Below are 18,964 nucleotides of genomic sequence, written 5' to 3'. Positions count from 1 at the left end.
ACTGTCAAGTGGCTCAGCCATCTCTGCATGGCAGTACGAGAGGAACCCATCAGAGCTGGGCAGAGAGTCCAGGGAAACGTGAGTAGGAAGGGACAGGATGCCTTCCACCGCCATAATGCAAAATAAAAATAAAAATTAAAAGGATAATAAAATGCTATCTCCAGGCAATCTACAAGGTACTTTCAAAAACTGTAAGTCTTCTGATCACTGGCAGGATCCATCCATTCATCTACCTAGGTCACTGTTGTACTGTTGCATGATATTACCTGGCCAAATTCAAAGTATTTTCATGCAGCCACAGCCATTGGAAAAACCACTAGTAAACAAACATGGTCCACTCAGCCCTTCTCTCCTGGCAAGTACCTACATGCTGCACTAATGTTTGCACAAGAGCTGCAGAGAAAGACAACACCACATGTTTTACTGTCCAGATTTAGTTTACAGGAAGAGATGGGACTTTGCTTTTCATTGATTTTGTTTTGTTTTATTAGCTAAAAATTGCTAGCACATGAAATGCTGAAGATCTTTAATATAAAGCACTAGCAGAAGTACCTGTGGATCCTAAAACCGGCTCCAGGGCAGATCTTCAGCGGTAAAAAGTAGTGGCTGTAGGGTTTTGCTTTGTTTTAATCTCTTTGGCTCAAGACAAAAAAAAAAAAAAAAAAAAAAAAAAAAAAAAAAAAAAAAAATCACGCTGAGAAAACATCTTCTAGGGTGAATCCATGTGTCCTTTTTCCTTGGGGCTCAGCAAACTGCCTTTACAATGACCAAGCTCCTGAAACCCCAGGCAACTAATGCTTGATAGCAATTTTCATTTACTGGTGTTTCACAAACTCATGGACTTCCACTGACTGCAGAGGAGTTGTCCTTGACCTACCACTGTTTAAAAAAGATTGTATTCTGTTTAGCTTGAATTTGTTGCCATATTTCTTGCTTAGGTATTAATAAAGCCTTAACTCCGCAACCAAGAGGTTAACAGGAGTTCATTATCTTTTACAAGACCTGCTGTGATCCTCAGCTAGGACTGCAGTGTCATTGCTCTGGATTAATCAGATCTGAAGATTAAAGTCAGGTTGAATTGAAATTTAATTTCTGCTCAGCGGAGATTGTTAATGGCACACTGAGAGCTGAAGTCGGGCCACTTATCACTGAAACGTGGGAGAACCAGCTTCCTTGTAGGTACCGTGAAGCACTGCAAGTAGTGCGTTGCAGAGGCTGAAACTCATAGGATACAGGAAAACAAACCAGAAAGCTTCAGTGTTCTGCTTTTGTTAGAGAAAAAAAGATATGCTGTCATCCATGTAAGGTTTACTGAACTTTGTAGAAGCTAGACATCATGACATAGGCTTCCTCGTTGTTTGGTGGCCTCATTTCACTGTTAGGCAGCATATGGGACATGGTGTCACCATGTAGGGGCTCTGATCCAGGCTGGCTGGAGGGATCTGGGGGAGGAGCAGAGGAAAGGTTGAAATCATCATGGCATAGGGGCACCCTGTTGCTGTGGCACACCTCGTATGTGCTGGAGTCACCATCTTCTTCAGTGGCTGCAAACTGGCTGGTACCCAGGAGTCTGTGCAGGGCTTCAGCTGGCCAGATTTCTCCATAAGTCACAGACAGGTTTAAGTTGCTTTTGTCTGTCATTGCAGGAATCATCTTTAGGTCTGATTTGTTCTTAAATTTTTCTGGAAGGTTTGTCTCTGGAGCAGTTGGTGGCTGCAGAAAATTTTCCAGTTCAGCTTTTGCTCGAATGCCATCCACTTTATGGATATGAACGTAACCAAAGCTCTCTGGATTAAAGCTTATATCAAAATTCTGCATGGCAAAGGGAACAGCATGGTCAGTTAACAGTGGGTATTAGCCTAAAAGAAAAGGTGCTTTGATATTTCATTTTATTTTAGTAAGGTATTTATTATTTCTTCAACTCTGAAAGTAACCTTGAGCAGGTTAAACAATAGGTTAGCAAAGAATAAAATATTGGGTGACTTAAAATCCTTTTCCATATTAATCTGTATGTAGCCACTGTCATCCTACAAGCAGCACCACTGAAAAGTGTTTTATGCTGTACACAATGTGGTGGGAACTGGTGTTTCAGAGGCTTTTCTGAGCTGCACATCTATTTGCACACCTGCCATCTCACAGGAATGAGTGCCAACCAATCAGTTCCTTGCAGTTTTACCTTCCTAATTTAGCAGCGAAGGAAGTAAAAGTTTGCCACGACTTCCTGAAACACATTAGGAATCCTGCACAGGGGAGCATAGGGGGTGGGAGAGTCAACTTAGACCTCCTGTTAAATATTATTATATTTAAAAGTTTATATAAAACACTAGCAGAACTACCCGTGGATCCTAAAACTGGCTCCAGAGCAGAACATGCTAACAATGTATCAACTGGAGAGAACAGTGCTGATGAGTTTCTAAGTGACAAAAAAAAAAAAAAAAAAAGCACTAGGCACATACTTTTAAGGTTACTGCCTCACCTTATGGTTTATAGCATTTATCCGTCTGGCTTTTGTCTGGCAGGGCAGTTCATGTACATCATACATGTGTATGAGCAACTCTGCTGGCTGTAAGGGTACATGGCCATCACCAGGGACATTTGCAAAGGGTCCTCATCCAGTCCCACAACCAGTTTCACAGAATCACCAAAGTGTCTTGGTTGGAAAGGACCTCTGGAGTTCAACTGGTCCAACCTTTTGTCAGAAGCAGGGCCTGGACTGGGTCATGCAGATCCCTCTCACCCTACACTAGAACCCTTCCAGCAAAGGAGAACCTACCTTTTCTGTGGGCAACCTACACAAAGTTTAATTGTTCTCATGGAGAAAGATTTCTTCCTTATATCCAGATGAAGTTTGCCCTGAAGCAACATACACCTGCTGCTTCTGGTCTTGTTACCATGAATTGTTGTGGCAAGAGGACCCCTACCAGCTCCCTACCTACACTTTAGGTATTAGAAGGTTGTAATTATTAGTCCTCACCCTGAGCTGAGCTTCCTTTTTTCTATAAACAAACTCAATTCCTTCATTGTTTCTTCATATATCAAGTTTTCCAGCCCTCTTTGACTTCACACATGTCAAAGCTCAGGCACTAATTGAATTGTGTGTTATTTCTCTACACCTAACTAGCATCTGCCAGTGCAAATGTGGACTGTCTTCAGTGAAATGTAGAATTAATCTCAGAATGATGTCTCAGATCCTGCAGCAACTACACATACTATCTCTTGTGAGTGATAGGCTTGTTCACAGTAGTATATACACCAGTGAAAACAACAATGGAAGTACATACATTTTTTGGCTTCTTGCATAGCTGCTCCAATGTTCTTTTATGATCAGGAAGGTTTGGCCACACAGCAGGCTTGATCCTAAAGCAGCAACAGTGGACAAAAAAGGTGTTCAACAGCAGCAAAAGAGGGATATGTTTAGATATCAGAGGTTCATATTGTGTCATTCGTATTAATTCTCACAAAGCCTTAGGGCTGACCGTAATTACTCGAAAAACAACAGAGAAGTTTCAAAATAAAACAAAGACAGAAGAAGAAGAGTTATAAAGGTCACTGAATAGTCATTGTTCTCTTGGGTGAACCACTTGTCACAGCTAAAGGAAAACACTTCACCAAGTACTGGAAAAGCAGCATACTGTGCTGGCAAAGAGCTCATTTGCATGTAGCTGTGTTAACAGGGTTTTGCATAGTGAAACTAATTTCTGCAAGTGAAAAATGATGCTGTGGTTAAAGTGCGAATTTGCTGATATTTGCCTCTACATGTTTACGTACTTCAAAGATCTGCATATTGTACACTTCTTGGCTGGCTAGCTATCTGTGTTTCTGGTATCTGTATTGTAGTCTTGCCCCACAGGTCTCATTTTTACTGCCTCAGTTATCAAAGTTCTCATTTTGTGCTGCTGGAAACCTTCTGCTATGAAGCATCTAGAGAATATTGCCTGACTGACATTCAGTGTTGCAATGATGTATCTATAGGTGTAAATGAATATATTTTTTGTGGGTTTTTTTTTAATGTGCTATATATGTGGGTATATATGCACATGCATAAACCCTTCTTTTTAAAAGGGAATCTCTGTGTTCAGAAAGTTTTACCTGTTTTTTTTAGCACTTTAACAGATCATCAGAGTTAAAGAACTGCAGGAGCTCAGCAACACTAAAAAGCAAGATATAACATATATATGAATCTCAAGCCACATCTATCCTTGCAAACAAAACAGGACAAAGAGAGTGTTCCCTGGCAGAGAAGTCCAGTGTCTAAAATGTTTAATTATTAAAATAGTTCTTGGCATGGTTTGATCAAGGCCAACTAGCACATTTCCAGGCAATCCCCATGTGTAATTCAGGAGTTAGTACAAGCCAAGTGCTATCCTCAAAAAGCAGCTTACATGCAACCATCTCTCTGGATGTCAGTGGAGCTGGATGTCACAGACAAGCTGTTCTGAATGCCACCCAACAGCCCTGGGCTTTCTGCTTTGCAAGGGGCTCATTTCCTATGAACTTGGAATTTCTTTCACTTCAGATTCTGGTTTCACCAGGTTATCCATGTATGTGTTCATGGTCTTCAGTTTGTCATTATCTATTCTATATAAGCATATGCAGCCATGTATTTTAAAACATATTTACAGCTATTTACTGCTGTGTAGCTGATATATGAAGAAAACCCAAAACAGAGGACCGCCTGTGTAATGACTGTATCTCCAGTCCCACTTCTGCCATGGCTGCTTTGGTGGAGGATGTTTCACCATATATCTGGAGAGGTGGCTGACACCATCAAGCCCTTTTTGCAGAGACCTCTGTGATGCTGCTGCAGAGCAAGCACTCTGTTGATTCAGGTTATGAAAGGGGAAAGAGGCAATCTCCCTGAGAGACTGTTTCCACGTCTTTTGGGACTTCATTAAAATCTGCAGGCAGGTTGCTTTCTTTTCTGGATTCATGATGACTTCAGCTCCCCAAAGGTCTCAGTGTTTCAAGCCCAAAACTGAATTATGCTAAAAGTGGCAGGTTATCTTCTGTCTGCCAACATCCTCTCTTGTACTGTCCACTTCTACTCTTTGCCTGCCTTTGTCTTCACATAGAAGTTGAGAGATAGAAAGACCATACTCCTTAGTATAGCAAGAAGACACGAAAAGTAATAAGACTGTCAGAACAGGATTGGCTTCCAATATTTTTTTCTGATATAACGGGCCTTAGATTACCTGTGTTCCCAAAAAGTTACAATCAGGACAATCATGACAATGGACAGCATGAATCCCAGGATGGAAACTATAACCACGACCACACTGCTGTCTAAAGAAAAACAAAGAACATCAGCCAATACATATAAATGCCTCACCGTTAAGCAACAGTAACTTGTGATGTCTCCTCAGACAATAAATCAGGAATTAATGCCAAGCAGTGCACCTGCGTCTCGTTGGACCGTGTAGTGGTACATTTCTCTTGCATTTTTGAAGGAGGAAAGAGTATGCTGCCAGAGTATCAGCCCTTGGCTGAACTTTAGGCTGGGTTCCCAGGTTGGATTAAAGCAGCTCAAAGCGTTATCACCTCCATTGTGTTGAAGCCACCACTTGCCACATCCTTACAGCAGCACTGAAGTGTCTTCTAACACACATATTGGCAAGATGCCCCTGGGAACTGAAGGGACCCCAAGGACCAAGAGAATTATTCATGTTTACAAGTGCAGTTATGAGTTTTTATCCCTTATATTTGTGATGAAAGTGCCATGTTCCCATACAAGTCCAGGGCCTTGAAAGTGGTTGTGTTTCACCACTCTTTGTGCCTTAACTAAAATTCTCAGTGCAAGCTGGTACTTCTTCCTGCATGCCAAGAGACAGCAAGCAGGAATGAATCAGACTTCACCTCTCTTTGCACCTTCCTCATGCCTTTGCGGCAGCATTTCATCTGATCTTATTGCTTATGACTGAGACTTAATTACATATGGAAAGTGAGCCCCAGGCAGACTGATACAGCTGCTCTCTGGGTCATCTCCTCTGGGTTGCTCAGTGCCTGTGAGGGCTGAGCCCTGCAGCAGTCACAGGCTCATTCCTCCCCATGCTCTTAACGCTGCTGCTGCTGGGGCTGGCCAGGGAGCCAAGACCCCTAGCTCCCCTTTCTTCCAGATGGACCAAAGTGGTTTCCGCCCTTACAACTCCCTGTTGAGCGTTGCTCCCTTGTGGTTCTGAAGCTCTTCAAAGTGCTCCATTCGCTCCACGTTCCCTTAAAGTAGTCTCTGTTGGGCTGTGAACGTACTTTCACCTCATACAATGCATCATTTTCAAGGTTTTTCCCCAGTAATTTTCCCTGAAGGTATGGTGACTCTATCGTCTAAACACACAAAAAAATCCAATTATTTTTCTAGAAGACACAGGCAAAGCGTCTTCAATTTTCAGCAAAAATGTGCAAGATCAGGTTCATCCCTGCAGTACTGTGCTACTTGCTCTGTCTCTAGTTATTATACAGCTGGTCATGAAGGCATCAGTGTAGCTTAACAGAGAGGTAGTCCAGACAGTATCAAGAGAAGAAATAAGCAGTGGGTAAAATCTCTTTGGAAAACAGCTGAAAATATTAACTGTGCTTTGCTACTGTCAACACTGCAGTGGGACACACATGATTCTCTGGCAAGGCTCAGGAGTGGGAGGGGGAAAAGATACATTTGTACAGCATAAGAAGGCAACTTCTAAAAGAGCAGATATAGGAAAGAAGCTGAAAGAAGTGCAGCTCTTCATTTCAATTAATTTGGTTACCTTAATCCTTCTGTTTTTCTAGCTACAGTTCTCCTGTGTTCCTTCCATAAAAACCAGGTATAGTCCACACTTTCAAACATCTGGATTTGTGTTTGCTTGGCTGCTCTTGTGACAGGGGGGACAGAGGTCCCAGCAGCCAGGCAGCCCAAACCAGATCCAGATCACAGGGACCTGCAGCTCTAAGTGTGGTCTGAGTGTGGAAGAACTGCAGGGCTGCACATGAAGCTGAGAGAGGCTCAGTGGAAAAGGTACACAAAGAAACTGTTGCTAAATAGGAAAAGGGGTGATACGGTTTACTGAGTGATGAGCACAAAAAATGACAGCAAAACCGCAATAGCAAAGAGCAAGCCATCCAAACCTTAGGGTGGTTTGTTACATTATGTTTTCTCTTCCCGCTGCAAAGCCTGAATGAATGGAACTTCATTAGACCAGAAAAGTGCCTGACAGACATGGGTGCTGCCAGTCTGGAATTGTTTTGACTGATGAATATTCCAAATATTGCACCTCTCCAAGTTTCCAGCTGGAGAATCTTAAAAATGCAGATTTTTTTACATGACGCTGGTATTTCTGATAATGTGTAATTTCAGGAATTAGTGTAAGGTCAACAATACATCATTACTTACCTGCCAAGTACCTTTTTCCTGACGATAGGCTATTTGGTGTATTAATTTGTCACTTAAGTATTTCTTCCGTGAGTGTGGCGTACTATAATGAATAAGATACTCATTTGCCTCCTTTTGATATGTGATGTTTACATTGAATGGTACTTCAGGCTTAACTGCAAATGATAACAAGGATGCAACAGGAATAAAACAATGTTACTACGAAATAAAGAGGTTTTAAAAAGTATGAAAAAAAAATGTCCATTCAAGTTACAGCACCTGCATGGTGACCTATCTTCAGCAAGCACTGGCCTGGGCTGGGTGAGCCTCAGGCTGAGCCCCAGCTCATCCTTACACCTTAGTCCCGAAAGGGGCTTGCTTTTGACCTGCTGGATCAGCAGTGTGACCAGCATCGATAGAGCTTCCTAGGGATCTGACATTTAGTCTTGGAATGCAGTTCCTGAGCATGCCCACCCCTGTAGCACTGCCTGAAGACCTGGACTTCAGGCCATCTAGTCAGTGTCTGAGATGGAGACTGCATGGCAGAACTTATCACTGCTCTGAGAGGAAGGCACTAGCAAGCAAGCTAGGTATGGGTACAAATGCCTGTAGCTGTCAGGGCAGTGGGACAAAGTATGACAGTGTTAGAAGCAGAAAAGGGGCCTGTGGCCCTTACTATGAACCTACCCCTGACCTGTCTGCAGGAGACTGTCAAATGACCATCTTTGCACGTACAAGTGGTATACAGGTGGTATGTTTTGGACTTGACAGTCTGAAATGCAGTCCTCAGGACTCCCCAAAAGGTGTCTGAGCTGGATGTGCCTGAGGTCTGCAGGGATCTGTGTCTGTGTCACTGAGGCTTCATGAATGTGCCATGTAAAGTACATCAATTGTCACAGGAAGAGAGAACCCACACCTCTCTTCTCTCAGGAAAATACATATAACCAGAAATTATGTCCACTCCTTCTACAGCCCCTGTATATTTAATCCTTTAATGCAGAACCACAGTTTCCAGAGGAAAAACTGCCAGAGATATTCCATAAACTGAGAGGTAATTATGACAAAACTGTTGGACTGGGCAGAACTTTTCATAACACAGGGATGTCACAGTGCCTACTGACAAAGGTAAAGCAATGTGGCACTAGAGCAGACCAGAGCTACCCTATATGGGCTTTTCTGCAGCCCCCAAAGGAGACCAGATCCCAAGAAGGATAAGTCCTAAGGAGACCCACTTGCCCAGAGTTCCCTATTTCTTGGCTCAGGCAGGTCTCTATCACGGCTTTGACGAGCCCATTCATGGGCTCTCAGTGTCCCTTCTGTGCTGCAGGATGCCTGAGCACCTTGTTCAGATGACAGGCTCCACCAAGAAGCAAGGTGTGAAAAAGTGAGATCTTGCAGTTTTACTGTCCCTGTGCTGCTGAGCTCATGCTATACAAGGTGCAGTCAGTCCTGACACTGCACGCTCCCCAGTGAGACATGAATAAAATTTCCCTGCTTGACAGCTCATTCATGCTCATGAGCAGCTGCTTCACCCATGTGCATTACTCAGCCTAGGTCCAGATCTGGACAGAGTGTTAGAGTAAGCCAAAATTCAGCTGCGTATTTTGAATGGAAGTTAATCATGTTTGGCTTTGAAGCAAGGGGAACACCACACTCTGCCATCCCCAGTTGAAATTCTGTGACTTGCTAGGACACTACTTTATACTGACTCTTGTGTTATCCAGATTGATGCTTAGGCTTTGAGCTGGGCTATTTTTTCCCCCAGTAACACCCATATCTTAAAAATGTCCAAAATGTCAAGTGTCTTACCAATGTCAGTTACCACTAGGCTTCTGCAGACCCTTCTCTTCATTTCAGAGTCCATGCAAATGTATTTATTTGAGAGTATATCAGTGAATTGTAAGAAATACACATCTTCTTGTTTCTCCATGTTGAAGCACACATAATTGCTGTCTTCCTTGGTACTGTTGACCAAAGTAACACAACGTTAATTTCTTCTCAGTCTTACTATAACATAGTGAGGGACGAAACCTTGTTACTCATTTCACAGTAACTGAAGTGAGAATCCATGTGAACTAAGAAAAAACATCATGCAAAGAAGGGGTTTAAAAGATTGATAGTGCTTTTTCCTCATGGTTTTTGAGCACAATAATCAAATTACATGAGTCACAGAAAGAGTCCTGGAGCTCTCCATGAAAATGTAGTCACGAAATTGGAGATGTATGTGTTAAAAACCTTTGTAACTGTAAAAATTTTCTTACTGTTACTTTTGTTGAATACAGGGCAGTAGGTTTACATGCTTACTGAAGATAAAGAGAAATTTCTTATTGACTGAAGTGGTAGCAAATATAGGGTCAACAGTCAGCCAGGTCATTCAGGACTCATATGTTACAGAGTCAGAATTACATCTGTGTGTTCCTCTATCTGTGTGATACCCATGTTTGAGGACTGCCACAAGATTTCAGTCAAAATCCAGAATGAATCTTATGAAAATAGACAAATTCTAAGGAACTAGGTAGGAAAAAATTAGTAACAATTAGAATAGCAAGATAAAAGAAATTCACATCTGATGCTAGTTGCTGTGGATCTTTCAGTATCAGGAGAAACAGACAAAGGGTGAAGCAGAAGTATACTAAAGAAACAAAACCTGACCTTCTTCAGCTACATGCATCAGTTTAAACATAAAGGTGTAAAAGAGTTTCAAGACCATAATGAAAAGTGGAGACAACTGATGTGTCTGGTAACTGTTGGGTTTCTGTATACTCATTCTAGTGTGATTTTTGCATGTCTGTGTGTGTGAAGACAATTGCTTAATTTTTGCTTACACTAGATAAAGGCATTTTCCCTGCAGTGGAAAATCAGCCTTCTTGCCAAAGAATTTTCTGTGGAAAGGTTCTGCTTCTTCAAAAGACATTTTTACTTTCCGCTTGGTAAAGCAAGGATTAAGGTTTTTCAAATATCATTTAATTTAAAGAAAAAGTGTTCTCAGTTCATGCTAGGCTACATCCATAATCGGAGGTGTTCCAGAGCAACAAAGGCAAGATCGGGACAATTGGACATGTTATAATGTCCTTTACAGACTTTCCAGCTGTTTTCTTTCCTTATTAGGGAGCTATGTTCTGTTTCACTAAACTCCTCTTCTTTGCTGAACATGGTATTCAAACTTCATAAAATAGTCTTAAATGAAATTTCGTCTAGCTTTGCTGCTCCTGTTCCCCAGAATACGGCAACGTGACACAGTGATGCATGATTGAAATCCATCCTTAGGTCCTGAAGGAGCTGGCAAATGAAGTTGCTAAGCCACTGGCCATCATATTTGAAAAATCATGGCAGTCAGGTGAAGTTCCCAATGACTGGAAAAAGGGGAATATAACCCCCATTTTCGAGAAGGGGAAAATGGAAGACCCAGGTAATTACAGAGCAATCAGTCTCACTTCTGTGCATGGCAAACTCTTGGAGCAGATTCTCCTGGAAGGCATGCTAAGGCACATGAAAAACAAGGAGGTGGTTGGTGACAGCCAGCATGGCTTCACTAAGGGAAAATCCTGCCTGACCAATTTGGTGGCCTTCTATGATGGGGCTACAGAACTGATGGACAGGGGCAGAGCAGTTGACGTCATCTACCTGGACTTGTGCAAAGCGTTCGACACTGTCCCACATGACATCCTTGTCTCTAAATTGGAGAGACATCAATCTGATGGGTGGACCATTCGGTGGATAAAGAACTGGCTGGATGGCCGCACGCAAAGAGTTGTGGTGAATGGCTCAATGTCCAGCTGGAAACCAGTAACAAGTAGTGTCCCTCAGGGATGGGTGTTGGGACCGGTCCTGTTCACCATCTTTGTTGGTGACATGGACAGTGGGATTGAGTGCGCCCTCAGCAAGTTTGCCAATGACACCAAGCTGTGTGGTGCAGTTGATACGCTGGAGGGAAGGGATGCCATCCAGAGGGACCTCGACATGCTTGTGAGTTGGGCAAATGCCAACCGTATGAAGTTTAACCATGCCAAGTGCAAGGTCCTACACCTGGGTCGGAGCAATCCCAGGCACAGCTACAGGTTGGGCAGAGAAGAGATTCAGAGCAGCCTCGCAGAGAAGGACTTAGGGGTGTTGGTCGATGAGAAAATGAACATGAACTGGCTTCAGTGTGCGCTCAGAGCCCAGAAAGCCAACCGGATGATCAGGGGACTGGAGCACGTCCTGTATGAAGACAGGCTGAGAAAGTTGGGGCTGTTCAGCCTGGAGAAGAGAAGGCTGCGTGGAGACCTCATAGCAGCCTTCCAGTATCTGAAGGGGGCCTACAGGGATGCTGGGGAGGGACACCTCATTAAGGACTGTAGTGACAGGACAAGGGGTAATGGGTTAAAACTTAACAAGGGGAAGTTTAGATTGGATATAAGGAGGAAGTTCTTTACTGTGAGGGTGGTGAGGCACTGGAATGGGTTGCCCAGGGAAGTTGTGAATGCTCCATCCCTGGTGGTGTTCAAGGCCAGGTTGGACATAGCCTTGGATGACATGGTTTAGTGTTACATGTCCCTGCCCATGGCAGGGAGGCTGGAACCAGATGATCTTAATGTCCTTTCCAATGCTAACTATTCTATGATTCTATGATTCTATAGCATATCATTTCCTAGAAATTCACCAAAGCATGGACTGACAGCACTTACCACAAGGCCAGGGTATAGTTAGTGTTGTGAGGAAGCAGCTCGGTAAAATTGCAGGTCAGGCTGCTATAGGAATCCTTAAATTCCAGCTGGCTGAAGCATTCAATGTCTAAATTGTCTGGCTCATCGTCTCCAAAAGTCCCTAAAGAGAGATTAGCAGGCTATTACAGAAGCAAATCCATGAGTGGATTTGATTTGGAGCACCATTGTATAGGGGGTTGCTTCTTTATGTGGTTGCCTGAAAGTAAGAGGATCAACCTACCTGTTTTATAAAAAAGCAAAGAAAGCTTTTTAGAAATGAAATTAAAAGCCACTTGGCCATTTCAAGGTTGCTTTCCCTGCCTGCCAGTGAAACCCATTTACTTACCACACACGAAGGTACATTCTGCATCATCAGTCTGTATACTACAAACACCCCACACTGTCGCAGATTGCTAGATCAGATGAGACACCTCATGTCTGTTCTTTTCCATTAACCATGGACAAAAAGGGGTGTTGATATCGACCTGGAAACCTCTGTGAAAGAGTCCCAATACCAAATGCAAAACAGAGAAAATACACTGTCTGCTCTGAGTTTCAATTCCTCCGAAGTTTGAGCCAGTGAGAGGGGAATTCTTGTTTTAAAAGTTATGGATAAACTTTATACCAAGTGTCATGATTTAAACCCAGCTGGTAACTCGGTACCATCCAGCCACTTGCTCACTCCCTAAACAGGATGGGGAGGAGAACTGAAAGAATGTAAACCCCATGGATTGAGATAAGAACAGCTTAATAATTGTAAAAGACAGTGATAATAGAGATAATGCCAACGATAACAATACTGATAATACTAATACGGAACAACAATAAAAAAGATAAATGAAAGCTCAGAAAACACAAGTGATGCACAATATAATTGCTCTCCACCTGCTGACCTATACCCAGCCCCCCCCAAGCAGTGGGTAACTCCCCCCAGTTTATGTATTGACTGGCATGACGTCCTGTGCTATGGAATACCCCTTTGGATAGTTCAGGACATCAGTCCTGGCTGTGCTCTCTCCTGGCTTCCTGCACTCCTCCTCCCTGGCAGAGGATGAGAAACTGAAAAGTCCTTGACCAGAGTAAGTGTTACTGAGCAACAACTAAAACATCAGTGTGTTGTCAACATTATTCTCAGGCTAAAGCCAAAAAACAGCACTGCACCAGCTACTAGGAAGAAAACTAATTCTGTTACAGCTGAAAACAGGACACCAACATATAAGCAGGACCTACTCCATCTGAAAATCATCTCAGAACTTTCCCAAAGAGATTTTACTATTAGGAACCACAAACTGCTGCTATCATTGGGCGTGCTAAGGGGTGCAAGACATGTTCACAATGTCCGTTGAAAAGCAGCATATTCAAGTCAAGGACTGAAACACTCTGGAAAATAAATGGAACAGAAACATGCACTGGGGGATATATTTTGCACAGTAACTGCTAGAAGTGTCTGGAGCTGATGCTTAAGGCTAACAAATAATAAAATAAAGAAAGGGCAAGTGAAACATGGAAGTTGGAGAAGTATCTCTTATTCAGACTCTGTAGGCAGAGCTTTTATGCAAACTGCAGTGATTAGTGTTTTACTTTATATAGTAAATCTTTTTTCTTCAAGAAAGTGACTCTCACTTCCAAAAAGACAGTATTTTCTTTCTCTGCCTATCTCTCCTCTCTTTTTAAGTGTCTCCTAGCACAATTTTTCATATATTTCAAGATTTTTTAAATAGATAGAATAACAAAAATAAACAGCAATCTCTCATTTATTTTTTTTTATGGAGTTTGGGAGAAGTATCTCAATGAGGTTTTTACAGGGTTTGGTTTATTTTAGTGGATATGAGAATTGCTCATATGAACAGTGAGAATGAGAAAAGCAAGGGCTAATTTTAACGGAGTTATTTGTACAGGAATTTCAGCTTAAGACATCCTGAAAGCACATCAAACACCTTGTAGCTCCAAAGCAGCAGACCCACAGCGGAGGATGCACTCTCAGCAGTTGCCATTGCTGCATCGCCATCAGGACCAGCCGCATCAAGGATGGCCAAAAGTGACCAAGGAGAGTCCTCCTGCCCATGCTGCAAAGGGCTGGCCTTTCACTGGGTTACTGAGAAGACTGGAAAAGTGATATAGGTGGTTTTAGGAAAGCAAGAGCATTTTGGTGTCATGATGAAAGTAGAAGATATCCCTGCCCACTGAAGGGAGGTTGGACTAGATGATCTTTGAAGGTCCCTTCCAACTCAAACTCTTCTATGATTCTAAGTAAGCCCCATTTCGATTGTACTGCAAAGTTCTCTGAAATGTCATAAATTTGGGCTCAGGAGGGAAAGCTCAGACTTTCTGCCAGAATGAGCGGCTTCCTGCAATTTGCTTTGGTGACTAATAACATAATCATTGTTTGACTAAGAGCAAATGTCTCAAGTCCTACACTTGGCAGGTATGAGATCAGTGAACCTAAGACTGATGCTTTTGAGAGGAGTCCTCTCTGGCAGAAACTGCCAGTTCAGCCTCATTTCATGAAATCTCACCCACCGTAGCTGAGCTGGTCATGGATTCACAGCAGAGAGAAAGCAGGAGATTTATTCTTATTGCTTTAAAATGTAAGTCAAGAGCATTACTCCACATGGTCTCTATCAGCAGTGGTTCCTCTTGAACTTGGAGCTCAGGTGCATTTGGAGTCGGGTTTTGAGTAGGAGAAGAAATTCGTAAGTCAGTCAGGAATGCAGAGAAAAACAAAAAAGCAGCACAGGCAGGGGCTAGGGCAGGTGCTGCTACCACCAGCAGCTGTGGTGGGCAGCAGGAAGGATGGGAGCATCCGATGCTGCACTGATCCAGCGCTCGCAGGCAGAGCTCCTCCCAAGCTAAGATTTAGTGGCCATTTGCCAGCATGAGAAACTGGTGCAAAGAAGCAATTACTGGTCTTGCTTTCTCGCCGCAGTTCTGGTGAGTCTGTTCCCAGGGGACCCCAGCTCTCCCTGAAGAGCAACAGAATGCAGCATCTTCCAACAGTGCTGCTGTTTTGAGGGGATAATGTGTGCAGCACAGATATGGACAAAGCAGGTGCTGTACAAAGCCTCTCTATTTGAATGTTGCGTTCAAAAGAGAGGCACAGAAGTCAGTGAAACTCTAGAACAAGCCCTGCGGCAGTTTCACACAGGTGAGAGTCTTGACCAACACAGCCCTGAGCCATCTGGGCTGAAATAAAAGAACAGAAATGTATATTACACAAGATTACATATTTGTGGGTAAAAGTGTGTTCATATATGTATACATATATTCAAAATGCAGGGCATAAGTAAGCTGACATGAATATGCATAAAAATGGAAAAACCCACATATTTTATATACATAAATACACCCAAATCTCAAATACACAGGTATGACACATTTTATGCCTCTCTAAGACTTTTCTTGTGACTACCAGGAGACTGGCTTATTTATACTCATAGTTACATCAAGGCAACGTTAAACTTACGAGTTAGGATGACTGATCTTCCTTTGCATAATAGAGAAAAATTGCTTGGTGCTGCCTGTAAATGCAAACTACACATAGCAGATATTGCATAAACGCACACACTGATGATCATCATATTAATAAATGGCATATAAAAAGAAACTCTTTCAGCTGTCCACTACTGCTTCATTGAAAAATGGCAGAAATCATAGAATCATAGAATGGTTTGGGTTGGAAAGGACCTTAAGATCATCTAGTTCCAACCCCCTGCAATGGGTAGGGATGCCTCACACTAGACCATGTCACCCAAGGGTCTGTCCAGCCTGGTCTTGAACACTGCCAGGGATGGAGCATTTACCACTTCTTTGGGTAACCTGTTCCAGTGCTTCACCACCCTCACAGTAAAGAGCTTCTCTATGAGGATGACTGTAAAATGAAAAAGAAAAAGGTTTTGTCTTGCAGTTCAAACAGCCACTTATGGCTGGTTTAACCAGCATTGTGCACCCTTGGTGCTGGACTGAGAGGAAAGCTTACTTTACCTCTTTGACACTGAACTTTCACATGGTGATTATGTGGTTCCTTATTCGTGGAAATAACATCTTAACCATAAAATATGTGACAATTAACCCTTGTGAATAGTGTTAAGTAAGCAATTTGAAATGCTTTTTCTGATATGGTTCCTCTGTAGACGGACAGCAATTTTTTTGTCTGATGTAAATACGTATATAATCTTAGTTGCACTTCTTCCCTAAACCTCACCATGCATGAATGTGTTTGCTATGTAAATTGTTTTGATGACTGCAGTACGACTCACATTACTAAGGACATTTTTCACAATTAAAAATCTACAGGATTATAATTTTTTTCCTTGAGAAGCCCAGACCAGGCAGAGCCCTGAGCCTGGCTAGGCTGAAATCAGGGCAGGGCTTTGAGAGGGGTGATTCTAGGAAGAGAAAACTCCTCTTATAGCTACAGCCATGGAAGGTGCTTTGCAGAAATGATTGTCTCTTTGGTCTGTATAACACATGTCAGGATGGTTCAAATGACAGCAGGAATCTCATGAGCCTTTACCAAGAGAAGAATGTTAGCATAGGCTATGGACATGCTTCAGATTTAAGCTCTGAAGCCACTGGGAATAACAACAATGCGTGAAACTAAAGGCACTGCTAAGCACCTCCAGGATTAATGATGGAATTCCCAAAGTCAATGAAGTGACTGTCTCCATGAACAAAGTAATGCAAAATATTTAGTGCTGATCTGGTGCAAGAAGAACTCATTTCAATCACAACAGTTTTGACGGGTGTTGGACAAGCCATACAAATCTGTGTAGGAAGACCACTGAAGCCAGCTGTCCTGCCCATGAGACCCCACAGTAGGATGTCTCCTTCACCCTCTGCCCATTCTCTTCTGCACCTCCATCTCCATGGCTGCACCTCCTTAGCTCTGCCTGTAGCTCTCTTAAGGCTTTGGGGATCTCCACCTCATCTGCTGGGCTTGGAGCAAGTGCTCAGAAAAGAGGAGGAGATGAAGGCAAGTGCTGCGATGAGCTTTCCCCTCATTTGTCCATAACAGAGGTGAGCTCATGCCTGCATCGGCCGGTGGCACTTTGCCAGGAGACAGAGTGACTCAGAGAGGCAAAGAGTGAAAGCCAAACACCCATAAAGGGTGATTTTACGCTGGATTGTTTAATTTATTGTCCAAACCCATGAGGTTCATAAAGAAATCATAAAAGCTTCTAATTCTTTAGTGGTGATTTTCTGAATCTGTTTTTCTTTAATTCCAAGCAAATTATGGCTTACTGGAAGCCAGTGACAAAACAAGGAAAGGTCCGATCATATCAGGTTTTGAGAAGCCCTGAAGATTTCAGTTACACCAACAATAAATCACTAGCATTGACAATTCACCACCATAACTGCTTGCCAGAGCTGGCTCTAAACAGCTGCAGACTATATAAATAAAAAGCAAACAGGAAAAACAAGGTTGTTAGATGCGGTTCTGAGCCACTCCATTTTCTTCTAACTAAAAACATAGGCGTATCCTATCTAAGAAAATATATGTGTGTACTTATGTGTATATACACACGTTATAATACATGGCATACACAGGAAAATGAGATTCCCTGTCTGTGAGCTGGCATAGGAACACAGCCACTATCTTCCTAAAAACCAAAATCCCAAAATCTCTTTAGCTCCTAAAACTATAGGTAACTGAGAGACTGCCAATGTCCTTCAGATGCAGTGCAATAAGCTCTGTCACTATTGTCTGTTTTATATGAGACAATTAAAAGTTTAACAGATCTGAGACTTAATATGCAAATCCAAATTTTTACGTCTCTTGAGAAAAGGAACAGCAGACTGAAAGAGTGGGTTTATTGCTTCTCTTTCTGTTTTGATGCAGTTAAATAATTTTTACTTCTCTGAGATAATGAAATCTGCGATAAGCCTAAATTTAAAGTGTTGAATTAATTTATAATTGAGTAAGGTATGACTGCTCTTAGTGATGGGCTATGAGAACCCACTGGTTGAGTTGCTGCTTCAGCCATATTATAAGGGAGACTGGGACTATTCGCCAGTTATACCTGATGCAACTGCTTAAAGAAAAGGGAGAAAAGTTTAGCTTTTGAAGTGGAAGAGTTTGGGCCAAGTTTGAGGTACATTAAAACATTTTATTTGGAGGAAACTAAACTGCCATGAGAGGTGAAGCCAGAACCTCACCCCTCTCTGATGAGAGATCAGAGTAAGCATGGACTCCAGAAGAGTGAAGCAGGTACCTGTTCACAGTCATAATTCCTCACATGAACACTAGATACAATGAGAAAGGATTAACAGGTCTGACCTTGCATACCCTCTGCATACAGCTACGGTCTAATTTCATATGAATATAGATGTTACAAGGACAGCAAACTCAGGAATTAAATTAAATAGGTGTCCTCCATCTCCACATCTGCCTCAGGTACTAGCGTTAAAAGCAAGAGTCTGAATGCTGAAACACTAGCTCATTTAGTCAAGCAGGTGCATTTTTGATCTATTAACTCAGGTTTTTCAGGATCATACACAAGTGGAAAGATGAAGATGAAATGACTCACCATCACCATCTGCTGAAGTGCAACCACTTTCCCCAAAAGCGGTGTGAAGAAGCAGGGCAAAAATGCTCAATACTGTACTTGTCTGTGTCATCCTGATCACGCTGCATGTGTGCAGTATGTGTGTGTGCGAAACCCAGGCTTGGTTACTTTATACTAGACGCAGAACAAGCCCATTGCCTGATAAAGAGACCTCAGTCAAGGGGAAATGTAAACATGCCGACAAGGATGACTAGTGGCAGAGCAGGAAGCCACAGGAGCAGTATGAAGACATCTGCAGAGCTTTTACTTTGAAACATGCTTTTCTCTTCAAAACTAAGGACCTTCTGGGTCAGGCACATTGGGTTATTGGGCAAAATCTGACCAAGTCCAGCAGGTGGGGAGCATGTTTCATGGACACTGCTCCTGGCTTGGCT

At 42.5% G+C, this 18,964-nt stretch overlaps 1 protein-coding gene across 1 annotated transcript; it reads right to left on the bottom strand.

Annotated features, from left to right (window-relative positions):
- Positions 1 to 1,295: 1,295 nt before the first annotated feature.
- IL7R (interleukin 7 receptor) lies at positions 1,296 to 18,674 on the bottom strand. Its single transcript, XM_080638663.1, has 8 exons — positions 18,552 to 18,674; positions 12,007 to 12,145; positions 9,149 to 9,303; positions 7,361 to 7,515; positions 6,141 to 6,318; positions 5,193 to 5,283; positions 3,282 to 3,357; positions 1,296 to 1,812 (listed from the first exon to the last, which is right to left on the bottom strand). The coding sequence occupies exons 1-8, from the start codon at positions 18,640 to 18,642 to the stop codon at positions 1,309 to 1,311; spliced, it is 1,389 nt and encodes a 462-aa protein (XP_080494789.1). The 5' UTR covers positions 18,643 to 18,674; the 3' UTR covers positions 1,296 to 1,308.
- Positions 18,675 to 18,964: the final 290 nt, after the last annotated feature.

This window comes from Psittacula echo (assembly GCF_963264785.1).
Source record: "Psittacula echo genome assembly, chromosome: Z".
Taxonomy (NCBI): domain Eukaryota; kingdom Metazoa; phylum Chordata; class Aves; order Psittaciformes; family Psittacidae; genus Psittacula; species Psittacula echo.
Note: the sequence above shows the minus strand (reverse complement) of the source record. Positions and strands in the feature narration are given on the sequence as shown.